Genomic DNA, 16,784 nt, shown 5'->3' on the forward strand with positions numbered 1-16,784 from the left:
ACCATTGTACCCATCTCTGTACCTGCTGTACTTTAAAGCTAATTTGTTTTGCTTATGGAGCCCTGTTAAGTGGTGATTAATTATTAGACAGGAAGGAGGTTCTCCCTCTCTCCAATATTGGCTTGCTTAGATAGGAGATGTATTCTAAACTTTATGTAGGTAACAGTTTTTTCTCAGATTATGAGCCAGTCAGTGTTTTACAAAAAAATTGATGCTGAGATTAGTGTAGATGTTTCGAAAGACACAGTCTCACCACACAAGCCACTTATAGTCATTTTATTTGTCTTCATGCCTTTGGGTTCACTACACTTGTTTACAATACAAATACACTATTTGATACAAAATACTCAATGACCATATATTAGTATTTACCTTTGATCATATCCCTGAAGTGCATAGGCCCTTCTCCTTTTACAAACAGTCTTGCATAAGCTACTGTACAGATGAGAGACATACCTAGCGAGGCTGTTACAAAATGAAGAAGCCAGATGCAGACAATTTGGCCACTTCTTGTTGAACGGTGTAAGTTTGGGGCAGGCAATAATATGTGATGTCTTAGCAGTGGTGAAAGGATATTTTATGCCATTCTCTTCTCTGAGTTCTTGTCACCAAGATGGTGGGCTTAGCTATAGGGGCAGCCTTGCAAAATTAAACACATCATGGCATTCAACAGGCTAGCCTTGCCATGCATTGCAAAAATGAGACCATTGCTGAGGCTACACTCACACTGAATCACCTTTAGCAGACACACAGGGGTGGGGAGGGAAGGGAAAGCCTGTGATACTACATTAGGCTGCCTAGCATTGACTGCAGTGGGTTAATGATACACACCATTTTTTAATGACTATATTCTTGAATACCCTGACACAAGGACCTCAGATAAACTGACTTCACTCCCACAGCTTCTCCAGGGAGTGCAACACCACCCTCGTTGCTTCCACGATCAAAGGTGACTGTCTCTTCCTCCTCTGCGAGAGCCTCTTCCAGGCTCCCTGTAACTTCATCTTGCTACTACCTTAACCTGAGTGATCAGGCACGTGAGGAGAAACCAGAGTCCACTGGAAGAAAGGATGTTTGTGGCAGTGGAGAAGACAAATCAGGAATTGTCCTATCCTACCCTGCTCCCAGCAGCAAAAGCCATCACAAGCACAGCAACTATTAGGCCCTACCTAGGCTATAGGGAAACAGCTACTTCATAGCTGCTACTCATGGACCTGGCCGTGTTCAGTAGTCAGGGTTTTCTATGCACTCTTGTCATACTGCAGGCTATGGTTCTGATTATATTTCATGCTGTAGCAAGGAAATAGCTACATGTAGCTAAAGGAAGACATTTATAATGGGTTTGCTAACTAGGCCCATGGCATAGTCAACCCAGACAATGCACACTTTCCACCACCCACTGCAAAAATATTATTCACCATACAATCTAAACACAATGCAAGAATTTTTTGGTTTTTAATCAGCCGATATCAGTTTGTACCCTTTTTTCCCTATCAAATACCACCCCCCGCCAAAAACAAAACAAAAAAAACCCAACCTCCCCCCCCACCCCCAATGGGCTTGTTTCATTACTGGGACAAAAATTTGTTTTAGATTCTGGTTTAACTATAAAATAACTTCATTGTGTTCAGTGGAATTACAATAATAGCAGAACTAGGTTTATGAATCTTGAATCTCTTCTGCTCCACTAAGGGAAACAATAATAACCAGAAAAGGCACCTTTTAAGGACCTTTCACTGATAATCAGTACAAGACAGTCGCAAAACAAAAGCACTAGGGGGTGGTGCCTTACCCTGCTGCCGGTCTGCTTAATGCAGACCAGCTCTTGTGCTTTCACTTGAAAGAGACAAGCCTTCAAATACAAGCAGCTGTTTTGTTTCCTTTCCTGCTCTGCCCCATAGCTTGGCCTGTCTTCAGGCAAGAACTTCATATTCATGTCTCACTGCATCTCTTATTTTTTATTCCTTATCTGCAATGATTCCTGCAGCTCATTCTATGAACCATGGCAGTGACGATTGAAGCCTTCAGTCTGTTACATCAAGTGTAGCAGGGTTATTACCACAGCTTCTTTCAACCCTTTGAACAAGGCTACTATTGTTTAAAATTTGAAATGACTAGGCAATGAGCAATACTGGAGTGTTAAGTGCTATTTTATTCCTAGAGCAAACTGACAGCAGCCACAGAAACCTTCCTTTATGTCCCATGGATCTACTTGTCTTATAACTGCACCTATGTCATCCATAGGGGACAAGCTTACGTAAGTAATAGTCTTGAGAGCAAGTAGTCAGCTGTTTTTTGGGGCTACAGGTATGGAGTAGGGGGAAGAATATGGATCTGAAAGTTCTAAGCGAGGGCTCGGAGATGATTGCGAGTGCCTACGATGCTGGGCTTCAGGGTGGTGTAGGGATCACTGGTGGTGGAACAATTAGTCTGTGGCTGAGATCTGTTGTGCTAGGAATAAGCCCAAAGTAGATTCTCTGAACTCCAGGGGCACCTATGCATGTGCTGCACATCTGCTCTGATTAACGGAGTCTGCTGGTGCGTGCTAATTAATGTGCTCAAGCAATCGCATCTATTCAGAATCCCTAAGCTTCAAAATGGCAGTAGGGGCTCTTGAACTAAAGCTTGTCAAATGAGCTTTAGTTCAAGCGCCCCGCCACTGTTTTGAAGTGCAGGATGCTGAATACACATGGTGCTGTGGGCGCTTTAATTAGAGCAGCTCTTGGAGCTCCTTCCCCATCACCCTGGAGCATGTGTATAGATGGCTCGGGAGGAGTTGAAGAGTGGGTTTGAATCTACATTCAGACTTCCTCCTTCTGGTTCCATTTCTGCACTGGATCCAAAACCAAAAAGCACTTACTTGGTTACAGTTTGAATGCGTCTGAAGCACTGCAAGGTGGCAGAATTTACATGAGAAGGCTTGAATCTACCGTTTGGGATGATGTTACTCAAGAACAGCTTGCTCAATGCCATTCAGCCACAATTCTAGACCTAGCTCTTCAACAAACCAGTTCTTTCCAGATCTGAACACCTCTTCCTAAGCCCAAAGCGCTTCATACACAAGAGTGCTGAGAACATTTCTTTAAAAAAACAACCACCCAAAGGTTTTGGATGTACTCTTCCCCACTGTGGAAGTTTTCATGGAAAAAAAATCCTAGAAATATATATATATTTTTAAAACCGAGTAGACAAAAATACCTTCTGAGAATGTGAATTTGAGTCCACCAATTTCAACTCAGCAGGACATGCTAATCATTTAAAACATGGTAATAAAAGCTTTTAAGTCATCCATCTCTTTCTGTTTTCCTTGTGAGCATGGCACACCTAACTGAACTTGTATATACACACAGAGATACACAAACACGCACACCACAAATAAGAGTACAGAAATTAGTCTACATCCCTGCTATTGTCATGAATGGGGAGGAAATTGATGCTGTGACTTGCATATCTTCCTTTGCTCATAGCTAGGGGTCTTGCAGTTTTTGTGGAAAGATGGCCAGGAAATATCGCATTGGCTGTTTTTTCCTGCAAAATCAACCTAATCCCCCCGCCCCCCATAGCTTATTATTCATATAATGCGCTGTTTTAAAATGTCCCATGCTTACGCAATACAAAAACAATGTAACAATCTTGGCAGCCATAGATCATGTGATTGAGAGTTACTGTCTGCTCATGACGTAGACTATGTGAAGGTGCCAGTCAGTAAAGTGAAAAGATTTCAGCACCACCTTTTACAAAATTAAATGCAATGCCAATACCCCTCCACCAATCAGCAATGAGGGGTGGGGCTGCTGGGAAATACCCGTGAAATTGGTTCTTTGTGCTGCAACCAAGCTGTGAAAATTATTTTATCTCGCGGCAAGTTAAGTAGACCCCTACTCATAGCCTAGAGGCTTTTTTCAAAATGTTCCTGTTACCAAAAGTAATAGGAAAACTCAATATCTGGGGAATCTGAAGAGGGAGCAGGCCCTGTGGATGTTGTCTATAGGATCCTAGGATCTGTTAGTCCTAGGCTAGTGGGAATGTTTTAGTGTCTGCAAGTGAATCACTTGCTAGTGGCTGGTCCATGAAAAGGACTGTAAGCTGTAACACTGGCACAGCTTGTAGATTATCGTTTCAGCTCAAGTAAAAGAGGATGTGAGGTCTAGGCCTCGTTACATCCATGAAATCTGTACAGCTGTGATATATATACCATACCAGCAGCAGGTGATCAAGAAGACCTAAGCAACCACCAAATTATTATATTGTATAGTATAAACCTGCTCAACATAGAGTATAAATCTAATTTTAAAAAGATGTGGCATAATTTCAACATAAACTTCCACAAACTTTTAGTGCCATATTCCACCAGGAGGGGAGGAAGAGGAGAGTGGTGGAGGAGAGTTTAATCCTACTTCTAGTTCGGCGACGATGGCCTAGACCATCCTTATCAAATATGGTTCTTCATTTTTGAGGCCCCAAAACCAAACTGGATGTTCTGGCTTGTTTCATTTTTGAAGAAAGGGGACTCACCTCACTGCCTGGATCCAGAACCAAAATTTGAACTGCTCCTTTATGGTGATAGATCAGGAAACCAGTCCCACATCTTCCCTGTTGTTTGCTGCTGCTCAATAGACCCACTTCTATGGAAATAGACAGCCACTTATTTTTTAGACAGCAATGCTGCATAAACAGCCCCTTGTGAGTACACTGTAAATTATTAATGCACATCTTTACACATGAATTCATTTCCTATGCCTATATTTGACAATACACTTACTGGGATATATTTCATGCATAAGGTGTTCAAAATGCATCAGTGGAGCTTTGTGTTTTAAATTATCATACAAATACTGTGTTATGGAAACAAGAGTTGTAACCCCTTGGAATACAAATGGTATCTGGAATCCAGATTGGGACACAACATCCTATCTTCGGCCTTTATTTTAGTTTAGGGTATTTTAAACCTTTGAGCAGTACTGGTGACTTCTCATTGTCAGGCCTTGTTACACATCTCTCTCAACTAAGCCTGACCCATTCAAATTCCACTGAACAACAAATTCTTGTAGAAAAAGGTGCTCTGATTTTTTTGGATGGAAGGAATTTTAAATGGCCAGTACCTTATAAGTTTTGGGTTCTGGAAAAAAAAATTGCCAACTTTTTTTTTGCATTTCATCCCTTTCCCTTATAATTAAGCTAGCTTCCCACCTCCCTTACAAACAAACCATCCAGTATGGCTGGCAACTTTCCTCTGCCTTGCCAGTGATACTGCAAATACTGCATATTCAGGGACTTTTGAAGACTGTGCTCTAGCTGTAATGCAACTTGGGAATGTACTGTTGTGTTCCCATCCAGAGTTGCTTTGTCCAATTTGTTTCAAATGAGTGACGCTTGTCCCAGCCCTCCTCGCATCTCTGCCATCTGGAGGAGATTTCCAAACGTCCCATTCCATAGCAATTACCAGTCTGGCAAGCAAAGCTCCAAACATGAAACACTCAAGCAGTGAGTCATGACTTTACATTTAAGCAGAGCACACACAATTGAGAAGAAGCTCACGGGAAAGGGCACGACAACAATCATGCGAATGAGTTGATGCAACTGAAAGCTGGGCCTTGCAGTGAACATTTATTATCCGTTCTCCTTGGTTTTTTTTTGTAGCTTGGGCTCTTGTGATTTGAAGCCCCTTGGTTTATTGGAAAACACGGCTTCCAAAGGTGGCACTTTAGAGCCAGTTGGCACAATATGGGAAGTAACACTGTCTGCTCTTTTGCTTGCAGTGTGTGGGTAACACGGATAACCTCTTCAAGGCTCACAGGCCGTGTGGGATGAAAGTCAAGAGCTCTGGGGTGCTCTCAAGGCCCTTGATGGGCTACATGACCCTTGTTTCTAAGGACAGAGTCCTCGTAGTTGCTAGCACAAGGCGGTGCTGATGCCTCCAAGGGCAAGTCCTGCTGTTGGTATCCATAGTTGACATTCCCACAGGGGAAGTGGCGGAGCCTAAAGAGAGGCACTTCCTTAATACTAGCTGTTAGTGAGGATGGTTCTAAGAGCAGGGAGGAGCCTGGTAGCCTGCCAGTCACCACACTGGGCCCCACTGTACAGTTTCCTTCATGCCCCAAATTCTCCCTCTCAGACACCTCTTTCTCCAGCAAGGAATTATTTTTGATGCCCGTCTTCCCTGCAAACCAGGAGCCATAGGTTGGATTCCAGAGGTTGGTGGGCTTGTTTCGGGACCCTCTGCCTTTGTGAAGCTCAGAAGCTGGGTTGGACTGTGTATAGGCCACACTGATATGGCCCCCTTCCAGGCCTGGGCGCACTTTAGCAGGGATGGGTGGCTCAGAGGCTGCCACCTTCAGCAAAGGCTTTCCAGGAGCAACAGTGGCGGGCAGAGGGGGTGGAGAAGGCAGGGCCTGCTTGTCATCCTTCCTTTCTTGGCGTGGGGAGACCAGCAGAGGAGGGATTCCTTCAGGGTCTTCTGGGCGCATTGGGACTTTTTCCTCCTCCTCTATGCATGGGCCATATTCCACAGGCAAAGCAGTGTTGATGACATCAGGGTCCTGCAGGAGAGAACAATCAAACTGGTACCACTACTGATGTTCGAGCATTGCTATCATTCTGCAATCATGCAGGATGGGGTGCCTCTCCAGACTCCAAACTTTTTATACAAGGGGCATCTATGAAATACAGCTAGCTCTGGAGCGGAACATGACAGTTATATTATACAATAGTTTAGAGCAAAAGCGAGGAAGAATTTTGGAGTCAAGCTGGAACTGGAAGGAGAACATTGGGATGAAATATAGATTCCAAAACAAAGCACTCTTATAGATCAAACATTGGGATCAAATATAGATTCCAAAACTCAGAGCACTCTTTGGTATTGCTGAATCAGTCACAGCTATGGAAACACAGGAACATGGTGGTGCAGGAGAAGGTGAGGTCAGGGGTTATACAGGGCAACACTTGAAGAAGCACCTCAGTTACTTTGGACCTGAGGGGCCTCAAAGGGTCTAGGTCCCCCAAGCCTTTTGGGTGCTTTTGCAAACGTTCCACAGAGAGCTGTCTCATGGCTAGAAACTGGTCGACTGCTGACGGGCAATGCTGGACATTTTGGATTTAACACCTCCTACCCTAAGAACTAAAAATGCATCTGAAATATGAAGAGGTTAAGCCTGTTAATCATCCCTAATTTACAGATGGGGGAAATGAAGCCTGGAGAAGGAAAATGGGGTGAACAAGGCCTCTCAGCCAGTCTGTATCCAAGTTGGCAATGGAATAATCCCCTAGCTGATTCATTTGCTACATCATGCTGTCTCAACTGGGCCAGTTGGGCTAATCAGTTGTGTCCTACATGGGATGGTAAAGAAGACGCAGTCCTGGAGAGTTCACCCAATCTCTCCCTCCTCCGCCTGACTAGCACCCCAGCTGCAATAGTCCAAAGTTGGCTGGTCCTAATGGCATCAAATGCCTGAGATAAGGAAATTCAGCTGAATCTAGAGAGAAAATCCTCAGAGGTTAAGGGGGTCTGCTAAAACTGGCATTCTGGGTGGGGACCACCTCAGGTCAGTACTTGCTAGACTGAAGAGAGGCTGTTATCTGGCTATGCCTGTGCAACAGTCAGAGAAACAAAGAACACAAGTGCAAGAAAACATCTGATGGATTGATTCAGGCCTCTGGCCTCCTGGAAAACTCTAAGCAGAAGCAGCAGTCACAGAGCTGCTACTCCTCTTGGCCTGTGGCAGGGCATGTGTATAGTCAGTGAGAACCCCTCCCTCTTTGGCCAGGGAGATGCAGACATATGTATTTGAAGGGCAGGCAGGATCCAGCACCTCCCAGTTTACTGCTCGACACTGATTTCAGTCTAACACAATGCACATCTTCGCAGCCTAGTGCAGTGCTACCTTCTAAGTGCCCTGCACTCTGGTTTGCTCAGACTGTTTCTTTGGTGGGAGGTTCCTCTTCCCCTTTCTGCCTTTTATCAAATGAAGGAAGAAATGAACACTGATACCTGAGTGCAGTATTCAATCCTCTCCAATATTATGGCAAAATTTGGTCGATCTTCAGGCTGGTGCTGCCAGCACTGGGTCATGATACGATACCTACAAGAACAGCCAGACAGAAGATGAGGAGTGGCAGGAAGGAAAAAGGCAGATCACTTTGGTCAATAAAGACCATCACTTCACTGCAACCCAGAGATGATCAGGGCCCACCAGCCAACCAAGTATTCAGTATGCTGCAGTGGCCAATTAGAAATCCATTCCCATGCAGGTTCAAGTGGGAAGCCCTGTACCCACCCCGCTGTCTGCGTGCAGATACCAATGTAGGTAAAAAGCCAGATATGTCTGTATGTGCTGCTGTTGGAGACATGCCATGAAGATTCACACAACTGATGAAAAACAAAAAAAATCTTCCCTTAGGTGGATTAGGGGGTCAATCTAAGGCTGTAGCTATTTCCATCTAATTCCTGCCTCCCTTCTCACCCATTCTGAACACTCTGTTTGCAACTGAGGAAAAACCCCGTTGTGCAAAGGGGTCTTCTAGCCAGGAAGAACAGGCAACAAATACCTTGCCCAGACCTTTTGTTCTCCTATGCATCAGTTGTATGTTCCATCTGAACAAGGATGATCCCACCCTGCCATCACTGATCATCAGACAGGCTGTTCAGATGGAGGCAGGCTTCTATACCCTGCCAGCATACACTATCCTTTGGGAGCTGGTGAGGGAAGTGTTACCTTGGGAAACTAAACTGTACAGTGCAATTCTAATGACAATAATAGCAGGCTTATACTGCCTGCTACCTTTTGCTTCGAAGTCTCTCAAAGACTCAGTCTATTGGACTGATTTTCAAAGGCACCAAGGACCTACAGCTCCCTCTGATTTCCAGTGAATTTTCAGGTGCCTAAGTGCACGTAAAAGGCAGGCCATACTACAGAGGTACCATTGCAATGCAACCCCCAGTGAGGGTGGAATCCAGCAACAAAATAACCTATCTATCTGAAACTATACAGGGAGTCTCTGCAGGCATGCTTCGATATAATAATCAGCGCAAAAGTTGCCTTCTAAAAAAGCCCACAAGGCATCTTTGATAGAGATAAATGGCTTGGAGTTTCTGCTTTACACCAAATCTGAAGGATAAAATACTGACCTAACTTAACTCATGACCCATACTAAGTACTCCCAAAGGGCACTGACTGACAACCGAAAAGAAAAAGTCTTACACTTGATTTCACAAAGAAAAGGTTCATTAGGATATTCAGTAACTACATGATAATAAAGTCAATAATTTTCTGACCAGAGCAAAGAATTCAAAACACAGAATGAATTATACTTATTGTATTTCTTAAAGTCTCGTACACAGGGCCAGGGCAATTTTTGGGTGGATCCATTCTTCCTCCATTTGTTACGAACTCAAGTACCTCCTGGTTACTTTTGCTAGGATAGGGCATGTATCCAAGAGAGAATATTTCCCACAGCAATACCCCAAAAGACCTGGATACAGAATGAAAAGACAGAAGGATAAGGATACGTGCAAAAATTAGTGTAATTAGAGGGCTATGAACTTAAATTCAGTAAAATCAGTATTGCTTTGTGCAACCCACAATCAGTCAACCTCTGGAATTCAATGCTGAAGAATACTGGAAAAAGCAGCTAGGTTAAAAGGAAAAAATAGGTTATTTTATGAATATCTATGACATTGATTGTTAAGTAAGCCAGGACTGTGATAAAGGTAATTAAATCTGATGCTTCTGACTGCGGGTCAGCTGATGAGTAGTCAAGTAATCACTGCAGGAAGTAATAATCACTCCACCCTCGTATCCAGTTGAACAGCGCAGGGAGGAATTGTGTACCTTTGAGCTCTCAAGTATCAGCCACTGCTGGAGGTAGGCAAGTGAGTCTTAGTAGACCCAGTACCTCAAGCCCTTTATAAGAATCCCTGCAGTCCTAAATAAACAGTGGCTCATTATGTGTTTGTAAGGATGACATGAGTGAGCCCCTTGCTGGGTCTGGATCCTAAATATTGCAGGAAACTGGAATAAGAACGTTCCCCTGATTACATCATAATTCTTCATCTGGAGTGTGGAGTGGCCTTGGCAGGACCCTCTGAGGCAGTAATCTGGCTGGTGGCTTGGAAAATGACAGCTGTTTGAAAGTTGCAGCTGCTGTGTGATTGGGAACAGAATACAGCAGTCCAGACTCAGCCCTCTGGCACTGACAGCAAATAATCCTGCTGCATTCTTAGGACTCAACGTGACCCATCAGCTGGGAAATGGGCTCTTGCTCACTCCAAACTCCAGGAATGGAGCTGGTGTTTGTCAATACTGATAGCTTCACAATCTCCTCCTCCCTCCCAATCACACTGTCTTGCACTCCTGGCTTCCTGACTCACATTTGCTTAAGCATCTCTTTCCCATCCCTCAGAAGTCCAGCTTTTTCAACAGTGGCTTCTCACTCCCTGACACAGGTGGCTGTCAGCCAGGGTAAATATAGGGTGCAACACAAACAGCTTCAGTGACTGCTTAAGACTTTGCACTTTTGGTCAAACCCTTCCCAGCCCCTTGCTGACTCTGGTTTGCAAGCCAGCCCCATTTCCTTCTCTCTCCTCTGGCATGAGGAAAGTCGTTGCTTACCCAACAATGTACAATCATTCTGCTGGTACCAGAAGTACAGGTCCTTCTGCTGAAAGGTGCCTGGCTCTGACTGATATCAGCCTCCTTTCATGAGTAGAGACCTGGCACCTTCCTTTCAGTTAATAACCGATATGGCATTTTAACCACACCCACCGCACCCCTCCAAAGAGAACGCCTTCGATTTGCAAGTGGATAGCGAATAATTGGTACAACAGCTAAGAAGAAAAAGGCCCACCATGTGTCTGTTTTTGATGTAAATACTCCTTCCATAAAAGCCTCTGGCGGCATCCACTTGACTGGCAGCATTGCACAGCCTCCCTTTCGATAATAGCTGGCCCTGCAGAGGAAAGATAAAAGCGGACAGTCAGCCAAGGATTCAGAATGAAAATGGCCTTAATGTAGTACTTTTCCAATCAAAGGATTATAGTTAGCAGCCTGGGGCTTGGCTCATTTGGTAATGGGCTTAAATGGGGGCTTTTCTTAAAGACGAGCAGCATGGCAGGGATGATGCAGAAGAGATCTTTCTGTATTCATAGACACAGATGCTACAGGCTGCATGCTTTCCTCACTCTGTGCATAGGTAAACCTTACCCATAAGGACAGTCCCACTGACTTACATCCCCTCAAAACCGATAAAAGCCTGCAATAAACAAATCCACTCGACTGACCAATTAGCAACAAAATGCTCCAGAGGAGAGGAATGAACAGGTCTTTGCTGTTGCAGTTGGTTGAAAAGAAAGGTGCCCAGACATTATGGTGACAGGGACATCAACGGTAAGTAATGATCCCTTTGTCAACTGAAAGTGAAGCCCATCAATATCTAAGCTCTGACAGTGGCAGGCACAGACTGCTGCCCTATCAGATCTCAAGCTAAGCAGAGCTGGGCCGGCTAGGCACTTCCACAGGAGAGCCCCAACTCTCTGCAAGAAGTTGCGCTGCTGAGCCAGTAAGTGGCATTTGGGCTTTGGGAGTCATAATGGAGCCTATTCTGCAGCCTAATGGTAGGAGGTGCTGTGCTGCTGAAAGGCCTGCCTTGCAGATGAGCTGTCTACTTGAGGTCCTGACCATTTGTGGTCATTAAAGATTTCCTGACCCTTCTTGCAAGTCATTTATTCTAGTGGCTTGGCTAAATTCCAGTTTGCGTAATTACATTCTCCTGACCCTTCCCCCACCTCTTTTATATGCAGTACATTGAAAAGACTTGGGACACAAAATGAAAGACACAGGGTGAGTGCCAAAGAGGAAGGAGATTAAACTCAGCATGATTTGGGGTCATAGAACAAAAGGGCAGATTCATGGTTTACACCACTTCGTGGTCAGAAAGCAAAGGGAAGAACTTAGGGACAGACTGCAAGAGAAGGGAGAAGGGAGAGGACCAGGGAGTAGCCTTCAAAGCACTGTCAAATCAGCACCTAGAAGCAAATTCTAAACACAGCATCGGGGCCATAGGGAAATCATTCCTGCAGTATTTCTTTTACATGGACTACAGCATGCGATGATGCTTTACCAGGCAAAATACCTCCCCCACTCTGGTAAGTTTGTGTCTCATAGCACGCTGGACTCAGTTCTGTTACCTGTATATGTCTCGGGCCATTCCAAAGTCTCCAATTTTAGCTACTCTCCCAGCCCCTTGGCAAGTAAGGAGACAGTTCCTGGCAGCAATATCCCTGCAACACAGAGGGAGAAAAAGAAAAGGAAAGGGGAGAAAGAAAAGATAATAATCATTTAACCTTTCAGCTATTTTGCAAAACCAAAGGACATCACAAGAATAAAGTTGGCCTAATTTGCTGGCAGAGGTGTGAACACCCACAAACCCCAGAGTAGTCAAGACGGGTGAATAACAAACCCCAGTTTATTTATTTTCTTTTTTTATAGAAACTCTTCAGGTACTTGCATATTGCTATCTGTAATCATTCTTTAAGACCTTTCATCTGTGCAGATGATTTCCTCACCACAACAATGGGCCATCTGCAAACACCCCTTCCTCATGAGAGCTGTCAAAACTGTAGAAATTTGGAAGCAAAAGATTTGACTTGGACAATTAATCTCTTCCAACTACCTGCTGCCTTAGGTCATAAGCTCCTGCCTCTGGGCCTAATATGTCTTTGTTGTACATGTCACAGGCAAATAGAGCAGCTGTTACTCTGTGGAGAATGCTCAAATCTGCCTTTCAGAAGGTAGATGTGCACCTGAACCAAAGCTTGCATCTATGTCTTCCCTTTTCTAATGGGCTGAACTATCCTCCCCTGACTATCCTGGACTCAGGGGTGGTTGCAGCAATGTGACTTAGTCTCATGTCTGTCAGAATAAGTAAGCCTGGTAAACTGACCTCAGAAGAGTGAACTAAAAAAAATGGCAAGGAGTTCATGGTGCTCTTGCAGTGCCAAGCAGCTCTGCTCCATGTGACAGCTGGACTTTTCCAGTGATGCTATGGTTGCCACAAGCATTCCCATGTACATAGAGTGGTGAAAGATAAAGTGCAGATAAAGGAAGATCAGGATCATCTCTGTGTCCCATAATGCCTCTGTCCTTGTAGCTGGATAGACCACAGATGTAGCTAACAGCTATGCTGAAACGTGCTAGATACTACCTAACTATATTAGGTACTATCTAACTGCCTCCCTAAACCAGAATTTCTCCTCATATACAAAAGGAGCTAGGAAGGTGTAAAGAATGTGACAGATACCTGTAACTACTTCTCTGAATACAATTTGTAACCATGTGTTTGTACATTATGGGGGAAGAGGTTAAAATGGAGTACTGCATCCAATTCCAATTCTGGGTGCCACAATTCAAGAAGGATGTGAAGAAGCTTGAGAGAGTCCAGAGGAGGGCCATGTGCATGATCAGAGGGCAAGAGAACAGGCCTTATGAAGAGAGGCTGAGAGCCATGGGACTCTTCAGCCTGGAAAAGTGCAGGCTCAGGGGGGACCTGGTGACTGTCTATAAGTACATAAGGGGTGTGCATCAGGATCTGGGGGAACATCTGTTCACCAGAGCACCCCATGGGATAACAAGGACCAACGGCCATAAATTCTTCCATGACCATTTTAGGCTGGACATAAGGAAAAACTTCTTTACTGTCCGAGCCCCCAAGACCTGGAACAGACTCCTCCAGAAGTGGTGCAGGCACCTACTCTGGACTCATTCAAGAAACATTTGGATGTTTATCTTGCTGGGATCCTGTGACCCCTGCTGACTTCCTGCCCCTGGGGCAGGGGCCTGGACTTGATGATCTTCAAGGTCCCTTCCAGCCCTAATGTCAATGAAATCTATGTCTATGAAAATGGAGCCCAGCCTGGCCACCACCCCCACGTGGATCCCCAGAGGACCTGGAACCGCACAGGGGAGACCTGCCCTGCTCTGGGAAGTGCTAGAAAAGAGGTAGCACAGGGGTCGGCAATCCCTGACATGCATGCCACAGCATGGCATGCCAGGCCATTTCGCTCGGCATGCCACATCCAGCCTGGGCTCTGGGCAGCTGCTGCCAGCCATGGAGCCCGGGCTACTCACAGTGGGCAGCCAGGAGGCTGCAAGCCCTGCTGCAACCAGCCTGGGCTCCGTGGCAGGCAGCAGCTGCCCACAGCCTGGGCCAACTGTGGCAGGTAGCTGGGAGGCCGCAAACAGCTTTGCTGGGGTCTAAAGCACTGGCTCTGTGGCAGTGGCAGCTGAATGTGCGCCTCAGGACAAATGGCAGGGAAGGAACTGGGAAGACTACAGAGGAAAAAGACTCTCACTGGTTGCTAAAGAAGCACCAAAGCAAGGACCTGTGGGCACTGGAGAACTTCCTGTGGCTTTGATGGAGCTTCCTCTGCCCTGTGCCAGCTGGCTGGTTGCTTGCACCATCCCCTTCCTTCATTTTCTTTACCTCAGCTCTGACTCCACATCTGCTCCTCTTATCTACTTCTTCCCTGTCCTCAGCTTCTTCCTTTCAGTGTCTCCTTTTCCTCTCCTTTCCATTATGTGATCCCTCCCTAAGTAAATCTTCCTCTTTCTCCTCCAAATCATGGACTTAATATGAAGCTTGCTGCCATCATACTGTGCTCTCTGCCTGTCTTGTCTGTTTTGATTGTAAGTTCTTGGGGATGGGTCACGTTGCCCATGAGCAGCACCTTTCATGATGGGGCCTTGTCCCTAGCTTGCCTAACACTGTCATAATAAACATGATTAACAACAAGGATGTGTGGTTTGCTCTATAAAAAATTTAGTGTTAATTCAGCAGAGAGGAGCACAGAGATGACTAACTGATTGCTAGTACTTACTAATCAATGGGAGATAAGTCATCAATGTAATGCCATCACAAGAAAGGGGATGTATTTTTGGCTGCATCAGCAGGAGCACTGGGCATATGCAATGGGAGGGGAGGCAAGTACTACTGTACTTGGTACTGGTTAGGTAGACCTCACCTTGAATATTACACTGGGCTCCACATTTTAAGAAAGATATGGAAAAGTAAGAGAGGGTCAAGACGCAAGGAACAAAAATGATATAGGGTTGAAGGGAAGCTGTACGAGGAGAGGTTGAGAGCACTAAGCATGTTTAGCTCGGTGAAAAAGAGATTAAGGTGGAGGCCATGACAACAGTTTTCAAATATTTGAAAGGTTGCCACAAAGAAGAGGGAGAACAACTGTTTTCCCTTGAAGAGAAGGCACGAAAAGAAACAGTTGTTTTAAATTGTGGCAAAATAGATTTAGATTAGACCTCTCAGGAAAACAATGAGCTTCTCATTACTGTTAAAATAATGAGCTAGCAGAATGGACTGCCCAGGGACGCTGTGGTATCTTTAAGTGGACACCAGACTGCCACTGGGAGCAGGGGAGGATACAATGAAGAGCTGATACAGAAGCAGAGATTGCAGAAAGTACCATCTGCCAGCCTAACTCTGGTGATGAGTAGATCTAGGCACAAGCATGACAAATGTCAACTTGCAAAAACAGACAAAGATCTACTGTATTTTCCCACTGGTAGAAGTCACCAAAGAAAGTCTGAAGCAGGGGCCAAACTCAATTGGACTGGCTGAGGGCTCATGCCTAGTGACCAGGGGTGCTGGACCTGGGGACTCAGTCTAAAAGTAGGGGTTAAGTGAGGGATTCCCCCCTTACAGAAGCATAGGTATGGGCCTTCTTGCTTAGAAGGGCAGCCCACAAGGAACAAGGGTCAAAGGCACAGCTCACCCCTGGAAATGTAACAGGGAAGATTAGAATTAATCCTCTTGGAAAGAGAAATCCTGGTGCTGAGGAGTCCTTTAAATAAATCCTTTTTGGAAAAGGTGGAGAGAATACTAATGGGCATGCCAGATCTCTGAGGCCTACATGGAAACAACTCCTGGCGAGAAGAGGTACAGGGCTGATGTCTTTACAGCCTTGCCTGATTCTCTGGACAGAACTGGCTACATCTCAAACATCGTTCGGATTGTGTAAGGCTGTCTGCAGTCTCGTGGTACCATTCACAGCACTGTATCTGAAAAGAATCCTACTTTAATCTGCACGTCTGGGGAGAAGACAGAAGAAAAAAAACCCAAGGCAATAATTTGGAGAGAAGAGCAGCAAACTACTGTAACAAGTGGAGTCTCTGTTAAGAGTTTCAAGGAGTTGGGCTTTTATGTCACATCCTTTGAAAGCACCTCATTGCTGGAATGAAATAGGGCATAAACATACTGATGGAAAGCATTACTTTTGCGCATATGACATTATGCACCCACTCCTGGAAAGGCCAATAATGAAAGGTCCTAAAAGCAAATGGTCTTACTCACCTGTGAATGAAATGGTTTTCTTCCAGATACTGACAGCCACAAGCAATATCACGAGCCACATGTAGCAAGTCCAGCATGCAAAGGGAAGAGGGCTGGGTCTGTCAAAAGACAAGAAGAAAGGTATGGTTAGGAACAGGACCATCACGTGGCTTGTCTTCTCTAGTTACCACCAAGCCAGGAAATCAGTTGAGTCACCACTGGGTTAGGAGGAACTTGGATCAAATACTAAACACACATATAAATATGATGAAAAATACCTCAGACCTATCTTTTATCTGGCACATACGGTTCCTTTCCAGGTAGGTTAAGAAAAGAAGATACTGGCACCTAATTACACAGAATCAGTAGCTCTAACATCCTATTGCCACAGAACACCTAATTAAGGCTTCACAGGGAACAGGACCTTTCCTATAGTCTCCTTCGCT

The 16,784-nt window shown here is 45.0% G+C and overlaps 1 protein-coding gene across 1 annotated transcript in view; it reads right to left on the bottom strand.

Annotated features, from left to right (window-relative positions):
• Positions 1 to 260: 260 nt before the first annotated feature.
• The window catches only part of ALK (ALK receptor tyrosine kinase), a 96,778-nt gene continuing 80,254 nt past the window's right edge, over positions 261 to 16,784 (bottom strand). The window contains exons 16-21 of the mRNA XM_059724229.1: positions 16,360 to 16,457; positions 12,182 to 12,274; positions 10,843 to 10,944; positions 9,334 to 9,468; positions 7,988 to 8,078; positions 261 to 6,539 (exon numbers count right to left, since the gene is read on the bottom strand). Of these exons, the coding sequence (XP_059580212.1) occupies positions 5,835 to 6,539; positions 7,988 to 8,078; positions 9,334 to 9,468; positions 10,843 to 10,944; positions 12,182 to 12,274; positions 16,360 to 16,457 (1,224 nt within the window). The 3' untranslated portion in view covers positions 261 to 5,834. The remainder of the gene's footprint in view (positions 6,540 to 7,987; positions 8,079 to 9,333; positions 9,469 to 10,842; positions 10,945 to 12,181; positions 12,275 to 16,359; positions 16,458 to 16,784) is intronic.

The sequence above is a fragment of the Alligator mississippiensis genome, chromosome 1 (assembly GCF_030867095.1).
Source record: "Alligator mississippiensis isolate rAllMis1 chromosome 1, rAllMis1, whole genome shotgun sequence".
Lineage (NCBI taxonomy): Eukaryota > Metazoa > Chordata > Crocodylia > Alligatoridae > Alligator > Alligator mississippiensis.